Source organism: Octopus sinensis, linkage group LG24, assembly GCF_006345805.1.
Source record: "Octopus sinensis linkage group LG24, ASM634580v1, whole genome shotgun sequence".
Lineage (NCBI taxonomy): Eukaryota > Metazoa > Mollusca > Cephalopoda > Octopoda > Octopodidae > Octopus > Octopus sinensis.
The window spans coordinates 6979072-7001683 of NC_043020.1; the positions used below are offsets into that span (position 1 = coordinate 6979072).

The following is a 22612-nucleotide window of genomic DNA, read 5'->3' on the forward strand; positions in this document are numbered from 1 at the left end:
GTTTTCCTTTCAACCAAAAAGAAATTGTCACACTCAATAATGACGATGATGTTGATGATGATGATGATGACTGATAATTGTGAGTGATGATGATGATAGTGATTGTTGTTGTTGTTGTGGTGCATTTGCAACTGCAAAAAAAAAAAAAAGCCAACTACAACAGCAACGGCAGCAGCAGCAATAACCTGAGAGAATTCAAAGACAATTCAAAGAATGCGATGAGAGTTTTAATAAATATATCCAGGCAAACGTATATAGTAGTAGCAGAGATGGAGAGAAAATAGTCTTTTTGATGAGTTCAGACACTGACCGACTGACTGACCGGTCAACCAACCAGCAACCCGGGACAAAAAAAAAAAAAAAAAAAATTTCCATTTTATTAAATTTTTGTCATACCCTTTTTTTTTTTTTTTACATTTTGCTAATATTTTTTTTTAAAGGAAAGTGGGGGGTGGAGAGTAACGAGGTGGTGGATGGGTTTTTTATTAGTAGTGGCAGGAAGAGAAGGAAGAGGAGGAGGAGGAGTTCATTTTGAAAGACAAAAATGATCAAAGATTGCAATATTTAAATTTGCTTTTTTTTTTTTCTCTTTTGTTTTTCTTTTCAAACCTACAACAACAGCAAAAAAAAAAAAATATTTGCAATAATGCAACAATGAAAACAAAAAGCAGTTATTGGCTAAAATTTAGCACTGAAATAAGTCTAAAAATGGCTAAATCATTGATTTTATTACTATTTATTATTATCATCATCATCGTTATTATTGCTATTATTATTATTATTACAATCACCATCATAGTCAGACTAATTATCATTCTAATCTTGTCTTCTATTATTTCCCTTAATAACTTAAGAATTTCTCAATTTTTTCCTTTTTTTTTCTTTCTAGCAAATAACCCATCAATATTTCTGAAGGTATCTTCCGTATCACAGTTAATCTATGGCTAATGTTACAGTTGCTAGCTCTGACACTATCACTGATAATCTGTGGCTACATTATTGATGCTAGCTATGACACTATCACATAATCTGTGGCTACGTTACTGATGCTAGCTCTGACACTATCACCGATAATCTGTGGCTACGTTATTGATGCTAGCTCTGACACTATCACCGATAATCTGTGGCTACGTTATTGATGCTAGCTCTGACACTATCACTGATAATCTGTGGCTACGTTATTGATGCTAGCTCTGACACTATCACTGATAATCTGTGGCTACATTATTGATGCTAGCTCTGACACTATCACCGATAATCTGTGGCTACGTTATTGATGCTAGCTCTGACACTATCACCGATAATCTGTGGCTATGTTATTGATGCTAGCTCTGACACTATCATCGATAATCTGTGGCTACGTTATTGATGCTAGCTCTGACACTATCACTGATAATCTGTGGCTACGTTATTGATGCTAGCTCTGACACTATCACCGATAATCTGTGGCTACATTATCGACGCTAGCTCTGACACTATCACTGATAATCTGTGGCTACGTTATTGATGCTAGCTCTGACACTATCACTGATAATCTGTGGCTATGTTATTGATGCTAGCTCTGACACTATCACTGATAATCTGTGGCTACATTATTGATGCTAGCTCTGACACTATCACTGATAATCTGTGGCTACGTTATTGATGCTAGCTCTGACACTATCACCGATAATCTGTGGCTACGTTATCGACGCTAGCTCTGACACTATCACTGATAATCTGTGGCTACATTATTGATGCTAGCTCTGACACTATCACTGATAATCTGTGGCTACGTTATTGATGCTAGCTCTGACACTATCACTGATAATCTGTGGCTACATTATTGATGCTAGCTCTGACACTATCACTGATAATCTGTGGCTACATTATTGATGCTAGCTCTGACACAATAACAAATAATCTGTGGCTACATTATTGATGCTAGCTCTGACATAATTGTACCACTGCTTATCTGTGGCTACATTATAAATGCTAGCTCTGTGGCTATGTTATGGAGATAACATCTCACATGACCGATATCACAGTAGACCGACAGCCAGATAATAATTCATAAATGATATAGATGGGATATCAGGCTTCCTCTGTGTGGCTGAGGTCTGGCTGATGATGATGATGATGGCATCATTATAAATAAACTTAAAATATATTGCTTATTGTGTTCATGTTTTACTTATTGAGAGAAAAGTTTTCAGTTTTATCCTAATTCCATGGACTCTAGTACTTAATTTGTACTTCATTTCATTGACCTCAAAAGGAAGAAAGGCAAACTCGACAGTGGCAGGAACTGAACTCAGAACGTGAAGGGTGGAAGGAATGCCAATAAGCATTTTGTCCAATGTGTAAATGAGTCAGCCAAACCACCATTCTAATAATAATAATAATAATAATAATAGTAATGGGTTCAACTTTTGGCACAAGGCCAGCAACTTTGGGGAAAAGATAAGTTACACTGACCCCAGTGCGCAACTGGTATTTATTTTATCATCTCCTGGAAGGATGAAAGGCAAAGTCAACCTTGGCGGAATTTGAACTCAAAACATAGCAGCAGATGAAATGCCACTAAGCATTTCACCCGGTGTGCTAACATTTCAGCCAACTCGCCACCTTAATAATAATAATATAATAATAATAATAATAATAATAATAATAATAATTCTTTCTGGAATTTGTGGAGAAGGGGAGAGTTGATCACATTGACCTGGTACTCATTTCATTGACCCCCAAAAAGATGAAAGGCAAAGTTGACCTCAGCAGAATTTGAACCCAGAATGTAAAGACGGATGAGAGGCCATGAAGCATATGCCTGACATGCTAACGATTCTGCCATCTTGTCGCCTTAATAATAATAATATTAATAATAATAATAATAACAAAGAAATCAGAAGAACCAAACATAAAGGATTGATTGTGTAAAGCAGATTTAGTGTTTAATGACCTCGTAGATTCAAAAATGGTAAAATGCAGATTCTTCAGAAATATTTTTTTTAAGACATTAAATAACCCCTAAAGCTCAGCTTCATAAAGGAAGCAACACACATTTTGTTTTGGTGTAAGAGTGTGTTTCGACAACAAACAGATGTTGTCTTTACAGATACGACTTAAAGCTCCATTTCAAAAGAACAAACAGAATTTCTAGGAACCATACCTAAAGACTCATTCTGGAAAACGATTAACAAATATTCAGACTGCACTCTCTCTCTCCTGGTTCGGATCAAATTCTTGTTACTTCATTAAAAAAAAAATAAATAAAATAAAAATAAAAAGAAAGAAAACGGTAATGTTGCCAAAATAGCACAAATATAGAATTTACCAAACTGTCACAGACAGCATTAGACATTATTCCATGCACCTTAGCTCGGGATCTTCAAGTAATGGGGAAAAGAAAAGCAAGAATTTTCAAAATTCTGAGTCCTCTGAGAAGTGACGGTGGTAAGTGTTGACGGACAGCAAAAAAATGTGATGGTCAAGAAAGTTGTGATGACACTTAGTAAAGAAGTAATGACAGTCAGCAAAGGGGTGATGACAGCTGGCAGAGGGGTGATGGTGGTTGGCAAATAAGTGATGACAGCCGGTAAAGTGTTGACGACACCGATCAGTAAAGGGGTGGTGACAATAGCCGGTAAAGCGGTGACACTGGTCAGTAATGAAATGGTGATGGTTGTTAATGAAGTGATGACGGCCAGTAACTATGCGATAAGTCGGTAAAGGAGTGATGACAATTTGTTAAATACCAGAGTCTAAATGGCAATGACAGGCTTAAATGGTGATGACAAGCGTGTCAAGAGATGATGGACAAGTCTGTTTAAGATGTGATGACGAGTCTGTTAAATGATGACAGAAGACGGAGGAGCTGTCATGGCAATTCTAAAATATCACGGGACATGGTTAGGTCAGACCATTCATCTCTCTTTAGCAACATGGAGGGATCGTTGGCGCCACGGTTACCACAATACGATGACAGACAGACCATTAGTCATGTCATAGCAAGCAGCAAGAGAAATTGAAAATTTCCAAGGAGAAAAAAAACCAAAAAAAAAACATTTCATCATTCGTTGGCAGTGGGGGTGGGCATGGTGAGATTTTTCATTTTCCTTTCAGAGCAAAAATCAATAAAGGAAAAAAAAAAGGACTCAGAACATAAAGAAAAAGGGAAGGTTAAGGGTGGGGATAGTTCATACATAGTTCTAGTAGTAGCGGTGGTGGTGCTGGTGGTGGTAATAGCCATTGTGGTGGTTGTAGTAGTGGTAATACTGCAGTGGTGGTGATGGTGGCGAGAGAAATACAAGCAGTAGTAGGGGCTGTGGTAATAGTGTGGAGGTGGTGGTGGTGGTGGTTGTAATGAAGGTGGCGTAGATGGTAGGTAGGTGGGTGGGTGGGTGGGTAGAGAAACGATTGAACAAGAGGAGCAGGGTGGGTGGGTGGGGGGTTGTTCTAGAAATGCAGATCCCCGTTCCTGAAGTAATAAGGGTCACAGATATTGGACGTCGTTCTTGGCATCGAAGATCTCTGTCGGAGGAACTCACTGCCGGGACTAACGAGTTCTTCTTGGATGGAATCTTCGTCGTCAGGCTCAAAGTCGTCTTCGTAATTACTGCAGAACGGAAAGAGAAAGAAGGAGAAGATACGGTCAGTCATTTTGGCACCAAAGACACAAAGAATATAATTTCAAAAAAAAGGGGTTGAGAGAAATAATGCAAAGTATGAATAAAAGACAAATACAGGGATATTAAATACCATACAACATAAATTCTGGATTAATGGTGCCAGTAAAGAAAAGGAGAAGCTTATTGTTTGGAAATAAGGGGACAGATATAAACATGTTTAGTGTGTATTTAAGGCACATGGCTCAGTGGTTAGAGTGCTGAGCTCACAATCATGAGGTAGAGAGTTCGATTCCCGGACTGGGCTGTGTGTTGTGTTCTTGAGCAAGACACTTTATTTCACATTGCTCCAGTTCACTCAGCTGTAGAAATGAGTTGTGATGTCACAGGTGCCAAGCTGTCTTGGCCCCTTTGCCTTTCCCTAGGATAACACTGGTGGCGTGGAGATGGGAGGCCAGTATGCATGGGCGACTGCTGGTCTTCCATAAACAACCTTGCTTAGACCTGTGCCTCGGAGGGTAACTTTCTAGGTGCAATCCCATGGTCATTTATGACCGAAGGGGGTCTTTACTCTTACACACACGAGTTTTGATTCCTAGATTGGGCTCTGTGTTGTATTCTTGAGCAAGACACTTTATTTCATGTTGCTCCAGTTCACTCAGCTGTAGAAATGAGTTGTGATGTCACTGGTGCCAAGTTGTATCGGCCCCTTTGCCTTTCCCTTTGATAACATTGGTGGCATGGAGAGGGGGAGGCTGGTATGCATGGGTGACTGCTGGTCTTCCATTAACAACCTTGCTTAAGACCTGTGCTTTGGCAGGTAACTTTCTAGGTGCAATCCCAGGATCATTCATGACTGAAAGGGTGTCTTTACTCTTTTATTGCAGTGATTTTAGAGAAAAACTGTATATACAAGGGATCAGATGTGCAAGAAAGAAGACTGCACTGGTATGGTCATGTAATGTGCATGAAGAATGACAATTACATCAAAAGGTGCCAATATTTAACTGTGTAGGGAACATGTGAAAGGGGAAGACCCAGAAAGACGTGGGACGAAATGGTGAGAAAGGATCTTCAGACGTTGGGGCCTCACAGAGGGGATGACAGAGGACAGATTCCTGGCAGTTTGCTGTGCTTGAAAAGACCTGTCAAGCTAAATGTGGTTGCCTACATCCCTCTCCAGCCGAGCAGACCTAATCTTACGGGCTTGTGGGTGTTGGTGTCACATAAACGTACCCATGCCAGCGCTGCATAAATGCACCCAGTACACTGATTGGCATTAGGAAGGGCATCCAGTGGTAGAAACAATACCAAAACCGACAATGGGGCCTGGGCAGCTCTTTAGCTGACCAACTCCTGTTAAACCATCCAACCCATGCCTGCATGGAAAAGCAGGTGTTAAATGATGATTACACATATTATACATATATTACAAAATTATCACAGCTTTAATAAAAAGTATATTGCTCTACCTTTGGTATTCGAGTACTATTATTTCCACCTTGTTTGGCACTTATGTGTGTGTATGTAATGTACAATATATGGATTTATATGACGAAAGACCAAGAACTCTGGAGATATGCTGTGACTGCGAAGACCCGACAAATTACGTGAGTTCATGGCTGTTTCCTGCACCAGCTTCACATAGAAGCCCCAGCCCATCCACACACACACACACACACACACACACACACACATACATGCATTGACAAAAGTCTGCAATTAAACACAACCAGTGAAAGTGTTGCTATGCAAACAAGCAATATCTGTGTTATCAAAAGGGCCAGACCCCTCCATACCTTTTCCACAACAAAGGGGTTAATAAGGACCAATGTGCTTCCATAATTGATCCCTAAAGGTTAATTAACAGTTATAGACTTGACTAGTAATGCTCCCTGCCCCCTTTGTCCTTAAATACCTTAACTTTAGATTAGGGGGACAAAGCATATTGCTTGCCTTCGGCAATGATTTTTAGGGTTCATAACGACTAATGCTAGCAAGGCTTTATGGACGATAGGGAAAGAAAGAATAAAGCAGTCTGGGGTCCAGCGCCCCTCTGCAGTACCTTGAGCAAGTTCCTCTGTTATAGCAGCCCTTGGCTGACCAGAGTCTTGTGAGTGGATGTGGAAGACGGAAACTGAAAACCCATCGTGTGTGTGGTGTGTGTGTGTGTGTGTGTGTGTGTGTGTGTGTGTGTGCCCTTGTTTTGACAACATAGAGGAAAGTGGGTCCTCATATCTTGTCATAACTCAGGTGTTTTGGTGGGTGACAGTTGTTTCACACATCTGCTATTTATGTACTTATGTGTTTATTCACTTTACTCTTTTACTTGTTTCAGTCATTTGACTGTGGCCCATGCTGGAGCACCACCTTTTGTCGAGCAAATCGACCCCAGGACTTATTCTTTTGTAAGCCCAGTACTTATTCTATCGGTCTCTTTTGCTGAACCGCTAAGTGACGGGGACGTAAACACACCAGCATCGGTTGTCAAGCAATGCTAGGGGGACAAACACAGACACAAACACACACACACATATATATATATATATATATATATATATATATATATATATACATATATACGACGGGCTTCTTTCAGTTTCCGTCTACCAAGTCCACTCACAAGGCATTGGTCGGCCCAGGGCTATAGTAGAAGACACTTGCCCAAGGTGCCACGCAGTGGGACTGAACCCGGAACCATGTGGTTGGTTAGCAAGCTACTTACCACACAGCCACTCCTGCGCTTATATTCTTTATTCTTTTTCTTTTACTTGTTTCAGTTATTTGACTGTGGCCAGGCTGGAGCACCACCTTTAGTCGAGCAAATCGACCCAGGACTTATTCTATCGGTCTCTTTTTGCTAAGTTACGGGAACGTAAACACACCAGCATCGGTTATCAAACGATGTTGGGGGGGACAAACACAGACACACAAACACACGCACGCATATATATACATATATACGACGGGCTTCTTTCAGTTTCCGTCTACCAAATCCACTCACAAGGCTTTGGTCAGCCCGAGGCTATAGTAGAAGACACTTGCCCAAGGTGCCACGCAGTGGGAATGAACCCGGAACCATGTGGTTGGTAAACAAGCTCCTTAACACACAGCCACTCCACTTATATAAGCTTTCCTTCCTTCCTTCCTTTCGAAAATACTACAGTGGGATGTCAAGGGAGATTTAGCTGCTATTTCTAGCAAGTCGAACCAACAACGTGGAGACGGCCTTCTCTTTCGCATCCTATCTCGTTTCAGATGGGTGACAAACGAGGTTATTTCCAGTGTTGTTTGTATAATTATGCCATTACTCATTTGCATAGCATAAGTCTTCCACCATTTCCTTTAAAAGCACTACAGTGAAATTTGAGGGAGACTTAGCTGCTATTTCTAACCACATAGACAACCTTCCTTTTCTCTGCCTCATCATATCTCAGTTATTTTAGACGAATGACAAATGAAATCTGAGAAAGATTTAGCTGCTATTTCGACCAGGTTGAATAACAGTGCAGAAGGGAGAAGCCCTCTCACTCATCACAGTCATTATTTAAAAGGGTGGATGACAAACAGGGCTATTCACACCACAGCAATTTATGTTTCCATGTGGTTATTCAACCATGCAGCCTTCCCTCTTTCTTTCTAAAACACTAGTGTGATTCGAGGGAGATTTAGCTGCTATTTTTAGCAAACTGAACCCTCCCTCTTTGAGCTCTCTTTGCTCCATTTCATCTCAGTTATTTCATCGGGGTCACTAACGAGTTTATTTACTGTAATTTATGTAATTTATGCTACTGTAATTTATGTGCCAAATGGGTATTCAGGCATGTAACCTCTCATTCCTTTTTGAAAACACTGCAGGAGTGGCTGTGTGGTAAGTAGCTTGCTAACCAACCACATGGTTGCGGGTTCAGTCCCACTGCGTGGCATCTTGGGCAAGTGTCTTCTGCTATAGCCCCGGGCCGACCAATGCCTTGTGAGTGGATTTGGTAGACGGAAACTGAAAGAAGCCCGTCGTATATATGTATATATATATATATGCGTGTGTGTGTTTGTCCCCCCTAGCATTGCTTGACAACCGATGCTGGTGTGTTTACGTCCCCGTCACTTAGCGGTTTGGCAAAAAGAGACCGATAGAATAAGTACTAAAGGTGGTGCTCCAGCATGGCCGCAGTCAAATGACTGAAACAAGTAAAAGAGTAAAAGAGAAAAGAGAGGGGGACATTCAAGGGACATTTAACTGTTATTTCTAACAATTTGACCCCCTTTTTAACATCAGTGCTCCATTATTTCAATAGGTGACAAAGTTATGTCCCACAGCTATTATTTGTGAACCGATATAGTTAGCCTTAAAAACACTGCAGTTGGATTTGAGGAAGAATTAGCTGTTATTTCTAATAAGCTGAATAACAAACACAGAGGGAAGAGGCTATCTTTTTCATCACAATTCACTTATTTTGGTGGGTGACAAATGAGGTTATTTCACATCACTATTTCTGTACCTACAGCCGTCCATTCTTTTAAAACATTACAGTGAAGTGACAGACATTTAGCTGCTATTTCTAACAAGTTGAACAACACAGCAAGGGAGAAAAGCCCTCATCACATTTCAGCTGTTTTGGCGGGTGATAAAAGGGATTATTTCGCACTGCTATCATTTAGGTACCTACAACCTTCTATTCTTTTAAAGTACTACAGCAATAGGAGGGAGATTTAGCTGTTATTTTTACAAAGTTTAACAGTAATACGAGAGAGATTCAGCTGCTATTTCTAGCAAGTTGAACGACAACAGATGGAAGAGGCTCTGCCCCAACAGTAATACGAGAGAGATTCAGCTGCTATTTCTAGCAAGTTGAACGACAACAGATGGAAGAGGCTCTGCCCCCTCATCACCAACCAGTTCAGCTATTTCGGTGGGTGACAAACGAGGTTATTTCACACTCCGGCTATTTACGTTCCTTGGCTGTTAAGGCCAAACAGAGACACAACCCATCACCCCTCGCTCCCACCCTGCCTAAACTAAATTATACATGTTTGATATCACCTCCGAGGCTCCTCCCCCGCTCTAATTATCCCCACGCGTTATCGAATTATCGCTGTATCTTTTATTGATTCTAAACCGGATTATATTATCTTAGCAATGGGTCGCTTTTCGCCCGTTCGTTTGTTTTTATTCGCTTGGTTTATTTGTTTTCGCTTCGATATTCTTTGCTGGTTTATGTTTAGTTGCTGACAGCAAATATTGCCCTAATAAATTACTATACTGGCAGAATGAATTACACACACACATTTTAGGTATTAGGAACAGTAGGGGAAACTGTGTGTGTGTGTGTGCGTTTGTATATATACATACACACACACGTACATGCATTTTTAGTGTGGAGTAAATTATTTTGAAAGTGCACACACATAAAAACATGTCAGTGTGCAGTATATTATATTATATGTGTGTGTGTGTGGTGTGTGTGTGTGTGTGTGTGTATATATATATATTATATATATATACACATTTATTTATGTTTATATATAGATATATTTATTTATATATGTTTATATATATATACACATACATTTATGCATGTTTAAAAATATATATATATATTTATACATGTTTATATATATATAATATATATATATATATATATATATATACATTTATACATGTTTATATACACATATACACACAAACATTTTTAATACAAAGAAAATAATGATACTCAGTACATAAATACAGAGTTAATAATAATAATAACAGTGGAACAACCAGGTGTATATATATGTATCATGTACACACACATGTATGTATGCATCTGTATATATACATAAATTCATGTATGTCTCTCTCTGTCATATATATATATATTTGTATGTATGTGTGTGTGTATATATATATATATATATATATATATATATATATATATATATATATATATATATGTATGTATGTGTATATATTATATATATATATTAATATGTATGTGTGTATATATACATATATATTAATGTGTATGTATACATATATATATACACAAACACAGACAGCAACACGTTTGTACACTGTTCATCTAATGCTGAACCACTTCAAAAGATTTGAAAAATTCCACACACACACACCTATATATATATATATATATATATATATATATATATACACACACATATATATATATATATACACACACACACACATATATATATATATACACACACACATATATATATACACACAAACACATAAGAGAGTGCATGTGATATCTGAAATTGTAATTATTTCAAAATTATGAAAAGCAAAATCAAATTTATAGCTAAAAACACACACACAGAAGTTACACCCCAACCATGCCAAACCCTTCAGTAAATTACAAGTCCCAGTGAAGTGTGCTTATTATTGTGATTTATGGATTAGCGGCAGCAGAAGCAATGGTGATAGTTGTGTGTGTGTGTGTGTGCATGAGCATGTGTGTGTGTGTGCATGAGCATGTATGCATGTGTGTGTGTATATATATATATATATATATATATATTAATAGATATTACTGGTGTTGTGGTTCTCTATTTACATACAACTGGCACTTTAATCATTGTTTTTCAATTACTACCCTATCTATATCTATGTCTGTCACTATCATTCTATCTATCTATCTATCTACTTACCTACCTACCTATCTTTATCTATCTGTCTATCTATCTAACTGTCTATCTTTATCTATCTATCTATATTTGTCACTATCATTCTATCTACCTATCTATCTATCTCTGTCATTATCATTCTGTCTATCTACTTACCTATCTATATCTATCTATCTATCTATGTCTGTCACTATCATTCTGTCTATCTATCTATCTATCTACTTACCTATCTATATCTATCACTTCAATTCTGTCTGTCTCTTTTTCTGTCATCCTACCTATCCATTTAGCTACCTATCTATCTACCTCTGTATTTATCCATCCATCTGCCCGGCCAACCATTTATGTGTATGTCTATCCTGCTCTCAGCCAGCTATCTACATCTATATAGATATCTATCTACTCACCCACCACTCTATCTATCTATATCTGTCCTTCCCTGTATCTATTGGCAGAACCATTACAGTAATAGACAAAATGACACTACAGTATCAGCTCCAGCTCCCTACATTCCAGGTTCAAATCCTAGCAAAATCAATAAAATTAAATACCAAACACACATTTTTGCCAGTACCGCCTGACTGGCCCTCGTGCCGGTGGCACGTAAAAGCACCCACTACACTCACAGAGTGGTTGGTGTTAGGAAGGGCATCCAGCTGTAGAAATCATGCCAAATCAGAATGGAGTCTGGTGCAGCCATCTGGTTCGCCAGACCTCAATCAAATCGCCCAACCCATGCCAGCATGGAAAGCAGACGTTAAACAATGATGAGTTCAGTCCCACCGTGAGGCACCTTGGACAAGTGTCTTCTACAGCCTCAGGCCAACCAAAACCTTGTGAGTGAATTTGGTAGATGGAAATTAAAAGAACCCCATCATATATATATATATATATATATATATATATATTTATTTAACAATTGAGGAATGGCCTTAATAGGCCATTCGACCCACTAGAAAGAGCAGCCAGGACTCAAACCGCCAAGTAGTAGTAATTCAGAAATTAGAGAAAATTTAAAAACATTTACCCTAAATCATCTTCAGACAATGCATTGTTTCGGTGTTTTTAATGGCAAACCAGCTTAATTAAATTAAATTAAGTCAATCCACCAAAGGCTACACCTCGTCGGTAAAGAGGCCAGGAGAGACGGATATACATGAGGCATCTGTATCTATGCCCTAGGAATATCTGCCCTAAAATTTTCAAAACCATCGTACTCGCGCCAACTTATATTTATTTATATATATTTATGCGTGTTTGTCCCTGCATCAGCACTTGATAATCGGTGCCGATATGTTTACATCCCCAACAATACGTACTAGGTTTTAATGAGTCCTGGGCATCTATTTGTTCGACTAAAAACCCTTCAAGCTGTTACCCCAGCATGGCCACAGTCAAATTACTGAAAGCAGTAAAAGAATACAATGATATATACACTCACACATGGACACACAGTATGTGGGTTATGGGGTCCAATGGTTGTCAGTAGGTTCACGGTTGAGACCGAGTGCAACAGACACCAGGAAACAAACCAAATCATTACAGAGCACCTCCGCCCAAGCCCACCCCAACTTAACTGTTACCAAAAATGTACAATAGAACATGATGATGATGAGGAGGAGGGGGGGAAGGAAGCTAGCCATGTGGTGAGGAAGGTGGCTAGGCAGGCAGATGTGTATATATGTGTGTGTGTGTGTGTATATATATATATATATATATATATGTAATAGTGTATAAACAATTTACATATTTACACACGAAAGAGGTGACCTTTGACAGGACACCTTACATGCTAGAAAGGGCAGTCACAGACCAAACCATGAATAAGAGCAATTTCAAAGGGAATGAAAATAATAAGTATTTTTGTGGTTACCCTCAAACGAGTTTCTGTATCAAAGTGCAAATAAATGAATTTGCCATCTGCACTTCTTCAGAGAAGGTGCATAAATTAATGCATTATGTGTGTGTGTATTTATTATATATGCGCCCTTTCCAAGCCTAGTCAGGCTCATGGGCCCGGTTTCCCAGTTTCTGTGGCGTATGTGTTCCCCACCAGCTGGACGGGACGCCAGTCCATCGCAGCGTTACTCAAGAAACAGGAAGAAAGAGTGAGAGAAAGTTGGGGCAAAAGAGTACAACAGGGGTCGCCAATACCCTTTGCCGGAGCCTCATGGAGCTTTAGGTGTTTTCGCTCAATAAACACTCACAACGCCCGGTCTGGGAATCGAAATCGCGATCTTCTGACTGCGAGTCCGCTGCCCTAACCACTGGGCCATTGTGCCTCCACTATATATATATATATATATATATATATATACATATATGTAAAAAATACAAACTGGGACAAGAACGCAAAACATTTAGAAGACGATACAAAAACACGGACGGGACATTCGAAGCCTTCAATCTTCAGTCAAGAACCGAATCATCCTCGCAATTTCAGCTGATATATATATGTATATATACATACGAGTCTGCCGTGATGATTCAAAAAACTAACACAGACAAACTACCTAAGGGTATATTTCTTTCTCCCTCTGAAAAGATTAAGCTCAGAAATATGATTTTAATAGTTATTTAACTTCACTAAGCTTAACTGAAACAGCTGCAAGGAATAATGATCGATTTTATGCTGATAATAAACTCTTACTAACCTCTTGCATGATTATAAACCATGGTTTATATATAAACCAATTATTTTAAGGATATTAACCTCCCAACAAAAGCATAGGTATTGACCCAGTATTTCCTTGGATGATGTCATCCCTTCAGGAAGCTAATATAACCTCTATTTGAATTATATATATACACTCTCAGGGACAAGTGTGGTTTTGTAGTTAAGAAACTCGCTTCCCAACCATATGTTTTCTGGTTCAGTCCCACTGCGTACCACCTTGGGCAATTGTCTTCTGCTACAGCCCTGGCCACCCAAAACCATGTGAGTGAATTTGGTATATGGAAACTGAAAGAAGCCTGCTATGTGTCTGTGCATGTGTGTGTAATTTTATATTGATAATATGTGATGATTGTAAACAAGCTTCACCATCACAAAAGTGGGATTGTTTGTTTCCAGTCTTGCATGAAAAACGTGTCTGGTCGTGAGAAAATGTAACCTTGTTTTGCTTGGAAACAGGTGAAGGTTGGTGACAGGAAGAACATCAAGCTGCAGAAAATTTGCCTCAACAAATTCTGCCCGACCCATGCTAGCATGGAAAAGTGGACATCAGATGATGATGATGTATATTATGTGTGTGTAGGTGTGTGTAGTTGATATCATAATAAATGAACCATACCAGGCCATGTGAAAAGTACCCAGTCCACTCAGTAAAGTGGTTGGCATTAGCAACGTCATCCAGCCATAGCAACCAAGCCAAAACAGACAACCAGAGCCTGTCTGGCCAGCTCCTGTCAAACTGCCCAACCCCATGCTCGGAATTCAACCGCTGCCAAAGTCAACCTTGAAGCTGGACAAAACGCCACGAAGCATTTTGCCCAGCATGTTAACAATTCTGCCAGCTTGCCACCAAAATAGTAATAATAATGAGCACTCAGACCTCTGCCAAGCAACACCAACATCCTATCAGCGATCAGCCAGAGATGATTTTTAAAATGAGAATATCTGAAGTAAACTCAACTGCTCTCACAAATGGGAATACTAAAAATGAACCCAACCACTATCTCAAAAATTAAGTAAAAAAAAAAAAACAGGAAAAATAATCCAGAAACCTAATCTGGTATCAGATTAATCCCAAAATCTAATCAGTTCGTGCTAGTCCCAGAGCCAAACATCCCTGAAAGTTTCATCTGAATCCATCCAGTGGTTCTTGAGATATCTTGTACATGGACAAACAAGCAAACGGAAATTAAAACAATACTTCTGCCTTCGCTAAAGCAGAGATAATAATAATACAGTTTTTCTAAATCAGTGACTGTGGTTGCTGGGAAAAACATTAAATAGATATTTGCAAACAGGTCTCCTTAATCGAAAACCAGTGTTTACCATACGTTGACGAGAGGCAAAAACCTCGAAACTATAGTCCGTATGTATCACTTAGGTTTTCGAGAGGGGATGACCTCCCTTTGCAAATACCATAAGGGCACAGAAAGTGTGTCTAAAGCTAGCTGGAGACGACGATCTCCTGGGGCTAAAAGCTTCAGTAACACCCACCCCCAGTGGCTAGCCATATTCAGATGGCTAGTACACTTTACGTTAAATAATAATAATGTTTAAGAAAATATTATTATGGAGTTAGGATAGACAGAAGAGACCGTCTGGATTAAAATTAGCTTATAATAGTGAGTGTTATGGAGAAAATTAGCTTAAGAGTGACTCCACTTTGAATATAAAAAATAGGGCAAATTTTCTGAGAAATTTTATTGGGAAAAAATGTATCTTATATGCAATCAATTATGGTAAGAAAAAAAAGATAGCCTAATATTTTCACACACAACACGTACACAGAACGTGAGAAAGTGTAAAAGAATAACAGACTGGTGCCAAATATTGTACATTGTTTGAAAGGTTGAGATTTCATAACAGACACAGAATCACTGGAAACCGGATTTCTCACGCAAGGACTTTTGACACTTCCATGTCAAAACATCTCAAACTTGATATTTTGGTGTCACCCTGTTCCACCACCAATCCCCCCCCCCCTCTGCCCACTCTTTCTCATCCTGAAACTTTTGCTGTGGGAGATGATAGTGTTGGTGGCAGTAGTAGTAGTAGTAACAACAGGAAACGGACAAAATGCCACTTATATATATATATATATATATTATATATATATACACACACACACACACACACACATGGGGGGTGCCTAAAAATTCTTGGCTTTAAGAATATTGTAAAAGGCCTTTCTAGTAAAGGCACAAATCCAGAAATTTGGTGTGGGGGGGGGGACTAGTTGATTACATTGACTGGTACTTAATTTATTGACCCCAAAAGGATGAAAGGCAAAGTGAGGACGGAATGATAGTAGTGGTGTAAATGATGATGGCAGTGGTGATCCGAGGGACATGGTTGTAGTACTGGTGGTAATTCCAGTTCAACTCTGCAGCAGGATTTGGCGCCTTGCCATGCCTCCAGATAGAGTCAGAAGTGATTGTCAGGGAATTTCTACAACTTCACCAGCCCCAACTTCTGGGCCCCTAATTCTTCTAATTGTAATCCCATGGCTTACTCTGTGTGAGGTGCATTTAAGAAACACACACCCAACTGTTTGACCTGCAACATCAAAGCCAATCTGGTGGCCAAGATCAAAGAGAGATTTTTAAAATCTTCCCAGGTACAATAGTGATGAATGCATGTCCCAGGTTCCAGAACCATCCCGAAGCCGTGGTGGAAGCCGAGGGCAACAACTTTGAGTAAATCACAAACTCCCAACCATTAATCTTGCGGTGACCTGACAGAATTGTTAGCACGCTGGTTGAAATATTTAGTGTTATTTCGCCTATCACTACATTCTAAGTTCAAATTCCACCGAGGTTGACTTTGCCTTTCATTTTTTCGGGGTCAATAAATTAAGTACCAGTGAAACATTGGGGTTGATATAATCGACTAGTTCCCCACCCTCCACCCCCCCAAAAAAAATTTCAGGCCTTGTACCTTAGTAGAAAGGATGTTATTTGATTTCTGGCAGAAATGTTAGCACACAGGGCGAAATGCTTAGCAGTATTTCATTCACGTTCTGAGTTCAAATTCTGCCAGGGGTCGACTTTGCCTTTTATCCTTTTAAGGTCGATAGATAAAGTACCAATTGAGTACTGGGGTCGATGTAATCAACTTAACTCCTCCCCCAAAATTTCAGGCCTTGTACCAAAAGTAGAAAAGGATTTTTTTTATTTTTTAAAAAAATACTTTTATTTTTCAATGGAATCTTGTGTTTTCCTTTCCTTTTATGCCAAGCGTCAAATTGAGCCCAAACACCCCAGGGTAGACCGACCATTATGGGCCCACCGAAACAGTTAAAGGGTGTCTGAAGTTAGACAGTGGCTAACTAGGAGCTGCCTGTTCTACACCTGTGTAAACTAAGCACTTTAATCAAATGTACCTCTTCACCATGGTACCAGTTTACAGCTAGGTAGATTGGGCACACCAATGAACCGTGCCTCTTCCTTTCTCCTGCATGGTGCCTTTTTACATCCAAGTAAACTGAGAACAGCAGTGAATTGTACCTCTTCACCATGGTACCAGTTTACAGCTAGGTAGACTGGGCACCACAATGAACAATACCTCTTCATTGCATCTATTCCCATAAAACTGCTATGCCCCATTGAATTTGAAAGCTGTTTAACAGAGACAAATCAAAATCCTGGTAGTGATTCAGATATAAGAGCAAAGTCATCAGCAAAAGGAGCTCCCAGGGGCAGCTCGACTAAATTCTTACGTTATTGCCTAGTGGACTATGATGAACAGGAGGGGGCTGAGGACTGACCCTTGGTGAACCACTACTTATACCCTGAATTCATACATATATTTTATTTGTTTGAGTCATTTGTCTGTGGCTATGCTGGAGTACCGCCTTTAGCTGAAGAAATCTACCCCAGGACATTCTTTGTAAGCCTAGTACTTATTCTATCAGTTTCTTTTGCTGAATCAAAAAGTTACAGGGACGTAAGCACACCAACACCGGTTGTCAAGTGATGAAGGGGCGACAAACACAGACACACAAACATGTACACGATGGGCTTCTTTCAGTTTCCGTCTTCCAAATCCACTCACAAGACGTTGGTTGGCTCAAGGTTATAGAAGACACTTGCCCAAGGTGTCATGCAGTGTGACTGAACCCGGAACCATGTGGTTGGGAAGCAAGCTTCTTATCACACAGCCACGCCTGCGCCTACATAAACACACACACACACACACACACACATATATATATCACGTGATCACATGACCGACCAGACTATCAGATGTTGCTACACATCGCTGGTCACAATGCGTTTCGCATTGTTTTAGCCTTCAAATGACGCCACCCCGCTGGCTAAGCGAGCAGGCCAACAGAAGAAAGGGTGGTGAAAGAGTACAGCAGGGGTCGCCACCACCCCCTGCCAGAACCTCGTGGAGCTTTTAGGTGTTTTCGCTCAATGAACACTCACAACGCCCGGTCTGGGAATCGAAACCGCGATCCTACGACCGCGAGTCCGCTGCCCTAACCACTGGGCCATTATATGTATATATAATGAAGTACGGAAGGAGCATGGCTTAGTGGTTAAGGTGTCACATTCACGATTGTGAGATCGTGGGTTCGATTCCCACACCTGTCACTGCATGGTGTTTCTGAACGAAACACTTCATTCCACGCTGCTCTGCGATCATTTCGTCACCTGCCTAAAGACACGTCGTGCACCTGTACAGGTAAAGTCGATCTGATGGAGAGAGGGAGTTTATGTCTACACAAACATCTGATCACTATAAACAAATTATCCGTGTGGTTGTTCGGTAAGAAATTGCCAAACCCCCATACGTCGTCTAACGATGGGCTTCTTTCAGTTTCCGTCTATCAAATCCCCTAATAAGGCTTTGGTCGTCCCTTAGCAAGACACTTTCGATATCTCCTCTCTTCCAGCACAGAAGTTTTAATCACCCCAAGATATTTTAAATTAATATTTCCTAACAACCCAAAGGGACGCAACTTCCGTTTAAATGTGCTGGAGTTAATTCCCCTTACAGAATAAATCTCTTCGCAATTAACTGACGTGTGATGTGTTTGTTCTTTTTTAATATGTCGTGCCAGCTGAAGAATTAACATCACTGCTTGTAGTTCATCGCTTTTCAAAGAAGCACAATTATAAACACACACACAGACACACACACACACACACGCCCAGTAAGGTTCTATTAGATACTGTTAGTCGAATTCAGTCACAAGATTTTGGTTGGCCTAGAGCTACAATAAGGTTCCTCACTTATCATCACCGCTTAACGTCTGCTTTCCAGCACTGGCATTGGTTGGATGGTTTGACAGGAGCTGGACAGGTAGAAGGCTGCACCAGGCTACTGTATCTGTTTTGCATGGTTTTTACGGATGGATGCCCTAGTGCTTTTTATGTGGAACCAGCACAGGCGAGGTCAGTTTTAGCAGGGTCATTACGACTGGATGCCCTTCCTAGCACTAACCATCCTGCAGAGTGGACCAAGTGCTTTGTACGTGGCACCAGCACAGGCGAGGTCAGTTTTGGCAGGGTCTTTACCACTGGATGCCCTTCCTAGCATTAACCATCCTGCAGACTAGACCAAGTGCTTTTTACGTGGCACCAGCACAGGTGAGGTCCATTTTGGCAACGTTTCTACACCTGGATGCCGTTCCAAATGGCAACCACTTAACAGTGTGGACTGGGTGCTTTTTGCGTGACACCAGAATTGGCAGGGTCACCAAGTAAGTCGCAAGACAAGGAATTATGTGAGAGGAGGGAGGGTCATTGGAGGAGGTGATGAAAGGTTATAGAGAGGCAGAAACAGGTGTCTTGCTATAGAGGAGGTTCATGGTTACCTGGCCAGAGTAAAAATCCAAATAATGGTTGGTGCCAAGAAAGACATCAGACCTCATAATACAACCTCAATAAGTAACGGATCATTTCGGTTTGAACGGCAGTTTTTTTTCGAGCGGTGTCATATGAAATTGTCACCCATAATTATGACCCCAGTATCAATCTATTGCATTTCAATTTGTTTTAGGGTTTAGGGTTAGTTAGGGTTTAGGGTTAGGGGTGGGGGAAGGGTATCTTTTTTCTTCACAAATGTAAATAAACCCAATCTGTTTCTTAAACGAGGGACATTCATACGGCACAATGTTTTTTTTTTTTACCTCAATAGACGGTCATTGATTGGTTGAAATTGCAGAAATTGAAGAAAAAAAACAGCAAATATGTTTCAAACTACAGAGTTTTCTCAAGAAAGCCAAGAGAAAAAGATGTTTTATAAACATATTCTACCAGTATACGAAGTTTAAAATTTTTTAGTTACCTAGAAATTATTTTTAAAAACTGCCGTTCAAACCGAAAAGATCCAATAAGTCTTTTCTAATTGGTACCAATATGACAAAAAAAAAAACCAAAAACAAAAGAAAACATAAAAACAAGGAAATGAAGGCAACTTTGGACAATGCTGCCGCAGATAAAGAAATTCTGGGAAATGGTCACACCTGCTGGAACAGGATTTCACCACCACATCCCCACAACAAAAACCAGTGAAAGGCTGGAATATTAAAAAAGCATATCTCTAAAATTGTCAAGAAGGCCGAGGGTGTCTTGGCATCACTCAGCAAGACTTTTGTTAGCCGCTCTCCAGCCATCTATTTAAAACTGTATACAGCTATGGTACAACCACACTTGGAATTCGCATCATCAGTTTGGAACCCCTATCTTGCTCAGAACATTGACCTCCTGGAATCTGTCCAGAGACGTGCAACCAAACGCATACCCTCCATCAGACACCTACCATATTCTGAGCGCCTTGTTTCCCTGGGCATGGATTCACTGAAGCTCTGGCGACGGACTTGGTAAACACCCACAAAGTTATCAACCACCTCACCAACAACAACACTGAACACCTTTTTGATCTCCATGTGTCTTACACACGTGGACATGCCCACAAAGTCAGAAAACAACACAGCTCCCATGACTTTCGGAAACATTTTTTCACGCTCAGAGTTGCTGAAGCATGGAATAAACTGCCTGCGTCAGTTGTTGACTGCCATGACACTGCATCCTTTAAGGCCCTCATGCTTTCCGAAATCCGCCGAAACTACACCTGATTATATATACACTTTAGATGAATTGTAGTGCACCTGAGCACTGTACACAATTATTATTATTATTATTAAATACTCACATGTCTTCATTAACACCAACTTCAGCCAGGAGGTTCTCGTATTCTTCAGCAGCATATTTCTCCCAGTCTGTCATTTCGGGTCCATCTGTCTCTGGGTCCTGCAAGAAATGGAGGCAGAAGATTGTGGTGACTAACATTATTATCATTAAGGGGACAAGCTAGTGGAATTGTTAACCCTCAACATTGCTGGCCTTGTGCCTAAATCAGAAACCATTATTATTATTATTATTATTATTATTATTATTAACAACAACATGGTGAGCTGACAGAATCGCTAGCACGCTGGTATTTCGCCTGTCGCTACATTCCGAGTTCAAATTCTGCGGAGGTCAACTTTGCCTTTCATCCTTTTGTGGAGTTGATAAATTAAGTACCAGTGGAACACTGGGGGTCAGTGTAATCAACTAGTCCCCTCCTGCCAAATTTCATGCCTCGTGCCTTTAATAGAATGGATTATTATTATTATTATTATTTTCTTTTAAGCTGGCAGAATCGTTAGCATGCTGGACAAAATGCTTCGTGGCTTTTCGTTCATCGTTATGTTCCACCAAAGAAGAGTATTAGTGTCTGGTGGCGATTATTCTTTGTAAGCCTAGAACTTATTCTATTGGTCTCTTTTGCCGAACTGGTAAGTTACAGGGATGTAAACACATCAGCATCGGTTCTCAAGCAATGTTGGGGGGACAAACACAGACACACAAACATATACACACACACACACACACCACACACACACACAAACACATATACACGACAGGCTGCTTTCAGTTTCTGTCTACCAAATCCACTCACAAGGCTTTGGTCAGCCTTCAGTAGAAGACACTTGCCCAAGGTGCCACGCAGTGGGACTAAACCTGGAACCATGTGGTTGGTAAGCAAGCTACTTACCACACAGTCACTCCTACGCCTATGTACGTATATATATATATATATATATATATATATATATATATATATATATATATATATGCACACGTAATTGTATGCATACTTGAAAATACAGAGACAAGGAAACCAAGACGGGCACAAAACAAGAAAAAAAGCTTAACCTACCCGTAAATTTGTGAAAGGATCTCGTTGCTCGTGATCAAGGAATTTGTCCAAATTGAAGAACGTATCGTAGAAAACATCACTCATCTTGCAGGATTTGAGATCGTGGAGAGTTATTTTCTCTGGCACTTCTGGACAGACAAGATCTAGCATCTGAAGGTTACAAAGAAAAACGCAAATAAAACTGGCTGTTAAGGGAGACAACTTATCAAAGTAATTATTGGGGAAAAAAATTCATTTTTTTTTTTGTAGTGAGATAGAGAGAGAGAGAGAGAGAGAGAGAGAGAGAGAGGAGGATATTAGAGCTGGTTGAATTGACTTGAGTTGCAGTATATTACTGGTATCTGTAATAACAATACCTGGTGAGGTAGAAAGTCAATATTTATTCTTTGGAAGCCTAGTACTTACTCTATCGGTCTCTTTTGCCGAACCGCAAGTTATGGGGACGTAAACACACCACCATCAGTTGTCAAGCGATGTTGGGGGGATAAAC

The 22612-nt window shown here is 40.0% G+C and overlaps 1 protein-coding gene and 1 long non-coding RNA gene across 7 annotated transcripts in view; both read right to left on the reverse strand.

Moving 5' to 3' along the window:
- Positions 1-409: 409 nt before the first annotated feature.
- LOC118767694 lies at positions 410-2484 on the reverse strand. Its single transcript, XR_005003609.1, has 2 exons — positions 1339-2484; positions 410-977 (listed from the first exon to the last, which is right to left on the reverse strand). It is a non-coding gene; the product is annotated as an uncharacterized LOC118767694 (long non-coding RNA).
- Positions 2485-2907: 423 nt separating this feature from the next.
- The window catches only part of LOC115223875 (serine/threonine-protein phosphatase 2A regulatory subunit B'' subunit beta-like), a 251862-nt gene continuing 232157 nt past the window's right edge, over positions 2908-22612 (reverse strand). For all 6 annotated transcript variants that reach the window (XM_029794580.2, XM_036512676.1, XM_036512679.1 and 3 more), the window contains 3 exons: positions 22123-22272; positions 21070-21167; positions 2908-4594 (listed from right to left, as the gene is read on the reverse strand). In XM_029794580.2, coding sequence (XP_029650440.1) covers positions 4435-4594; positions 21070-21167; positions 22123-22272 — 408 coding nt within the window. In that variant the 3' untranslated portion in view covers positions 2908-4434. The remainder of the gene's footprint in view (positions 4595-21069; positions 21168-22122; positions 22273-22612) is intronic.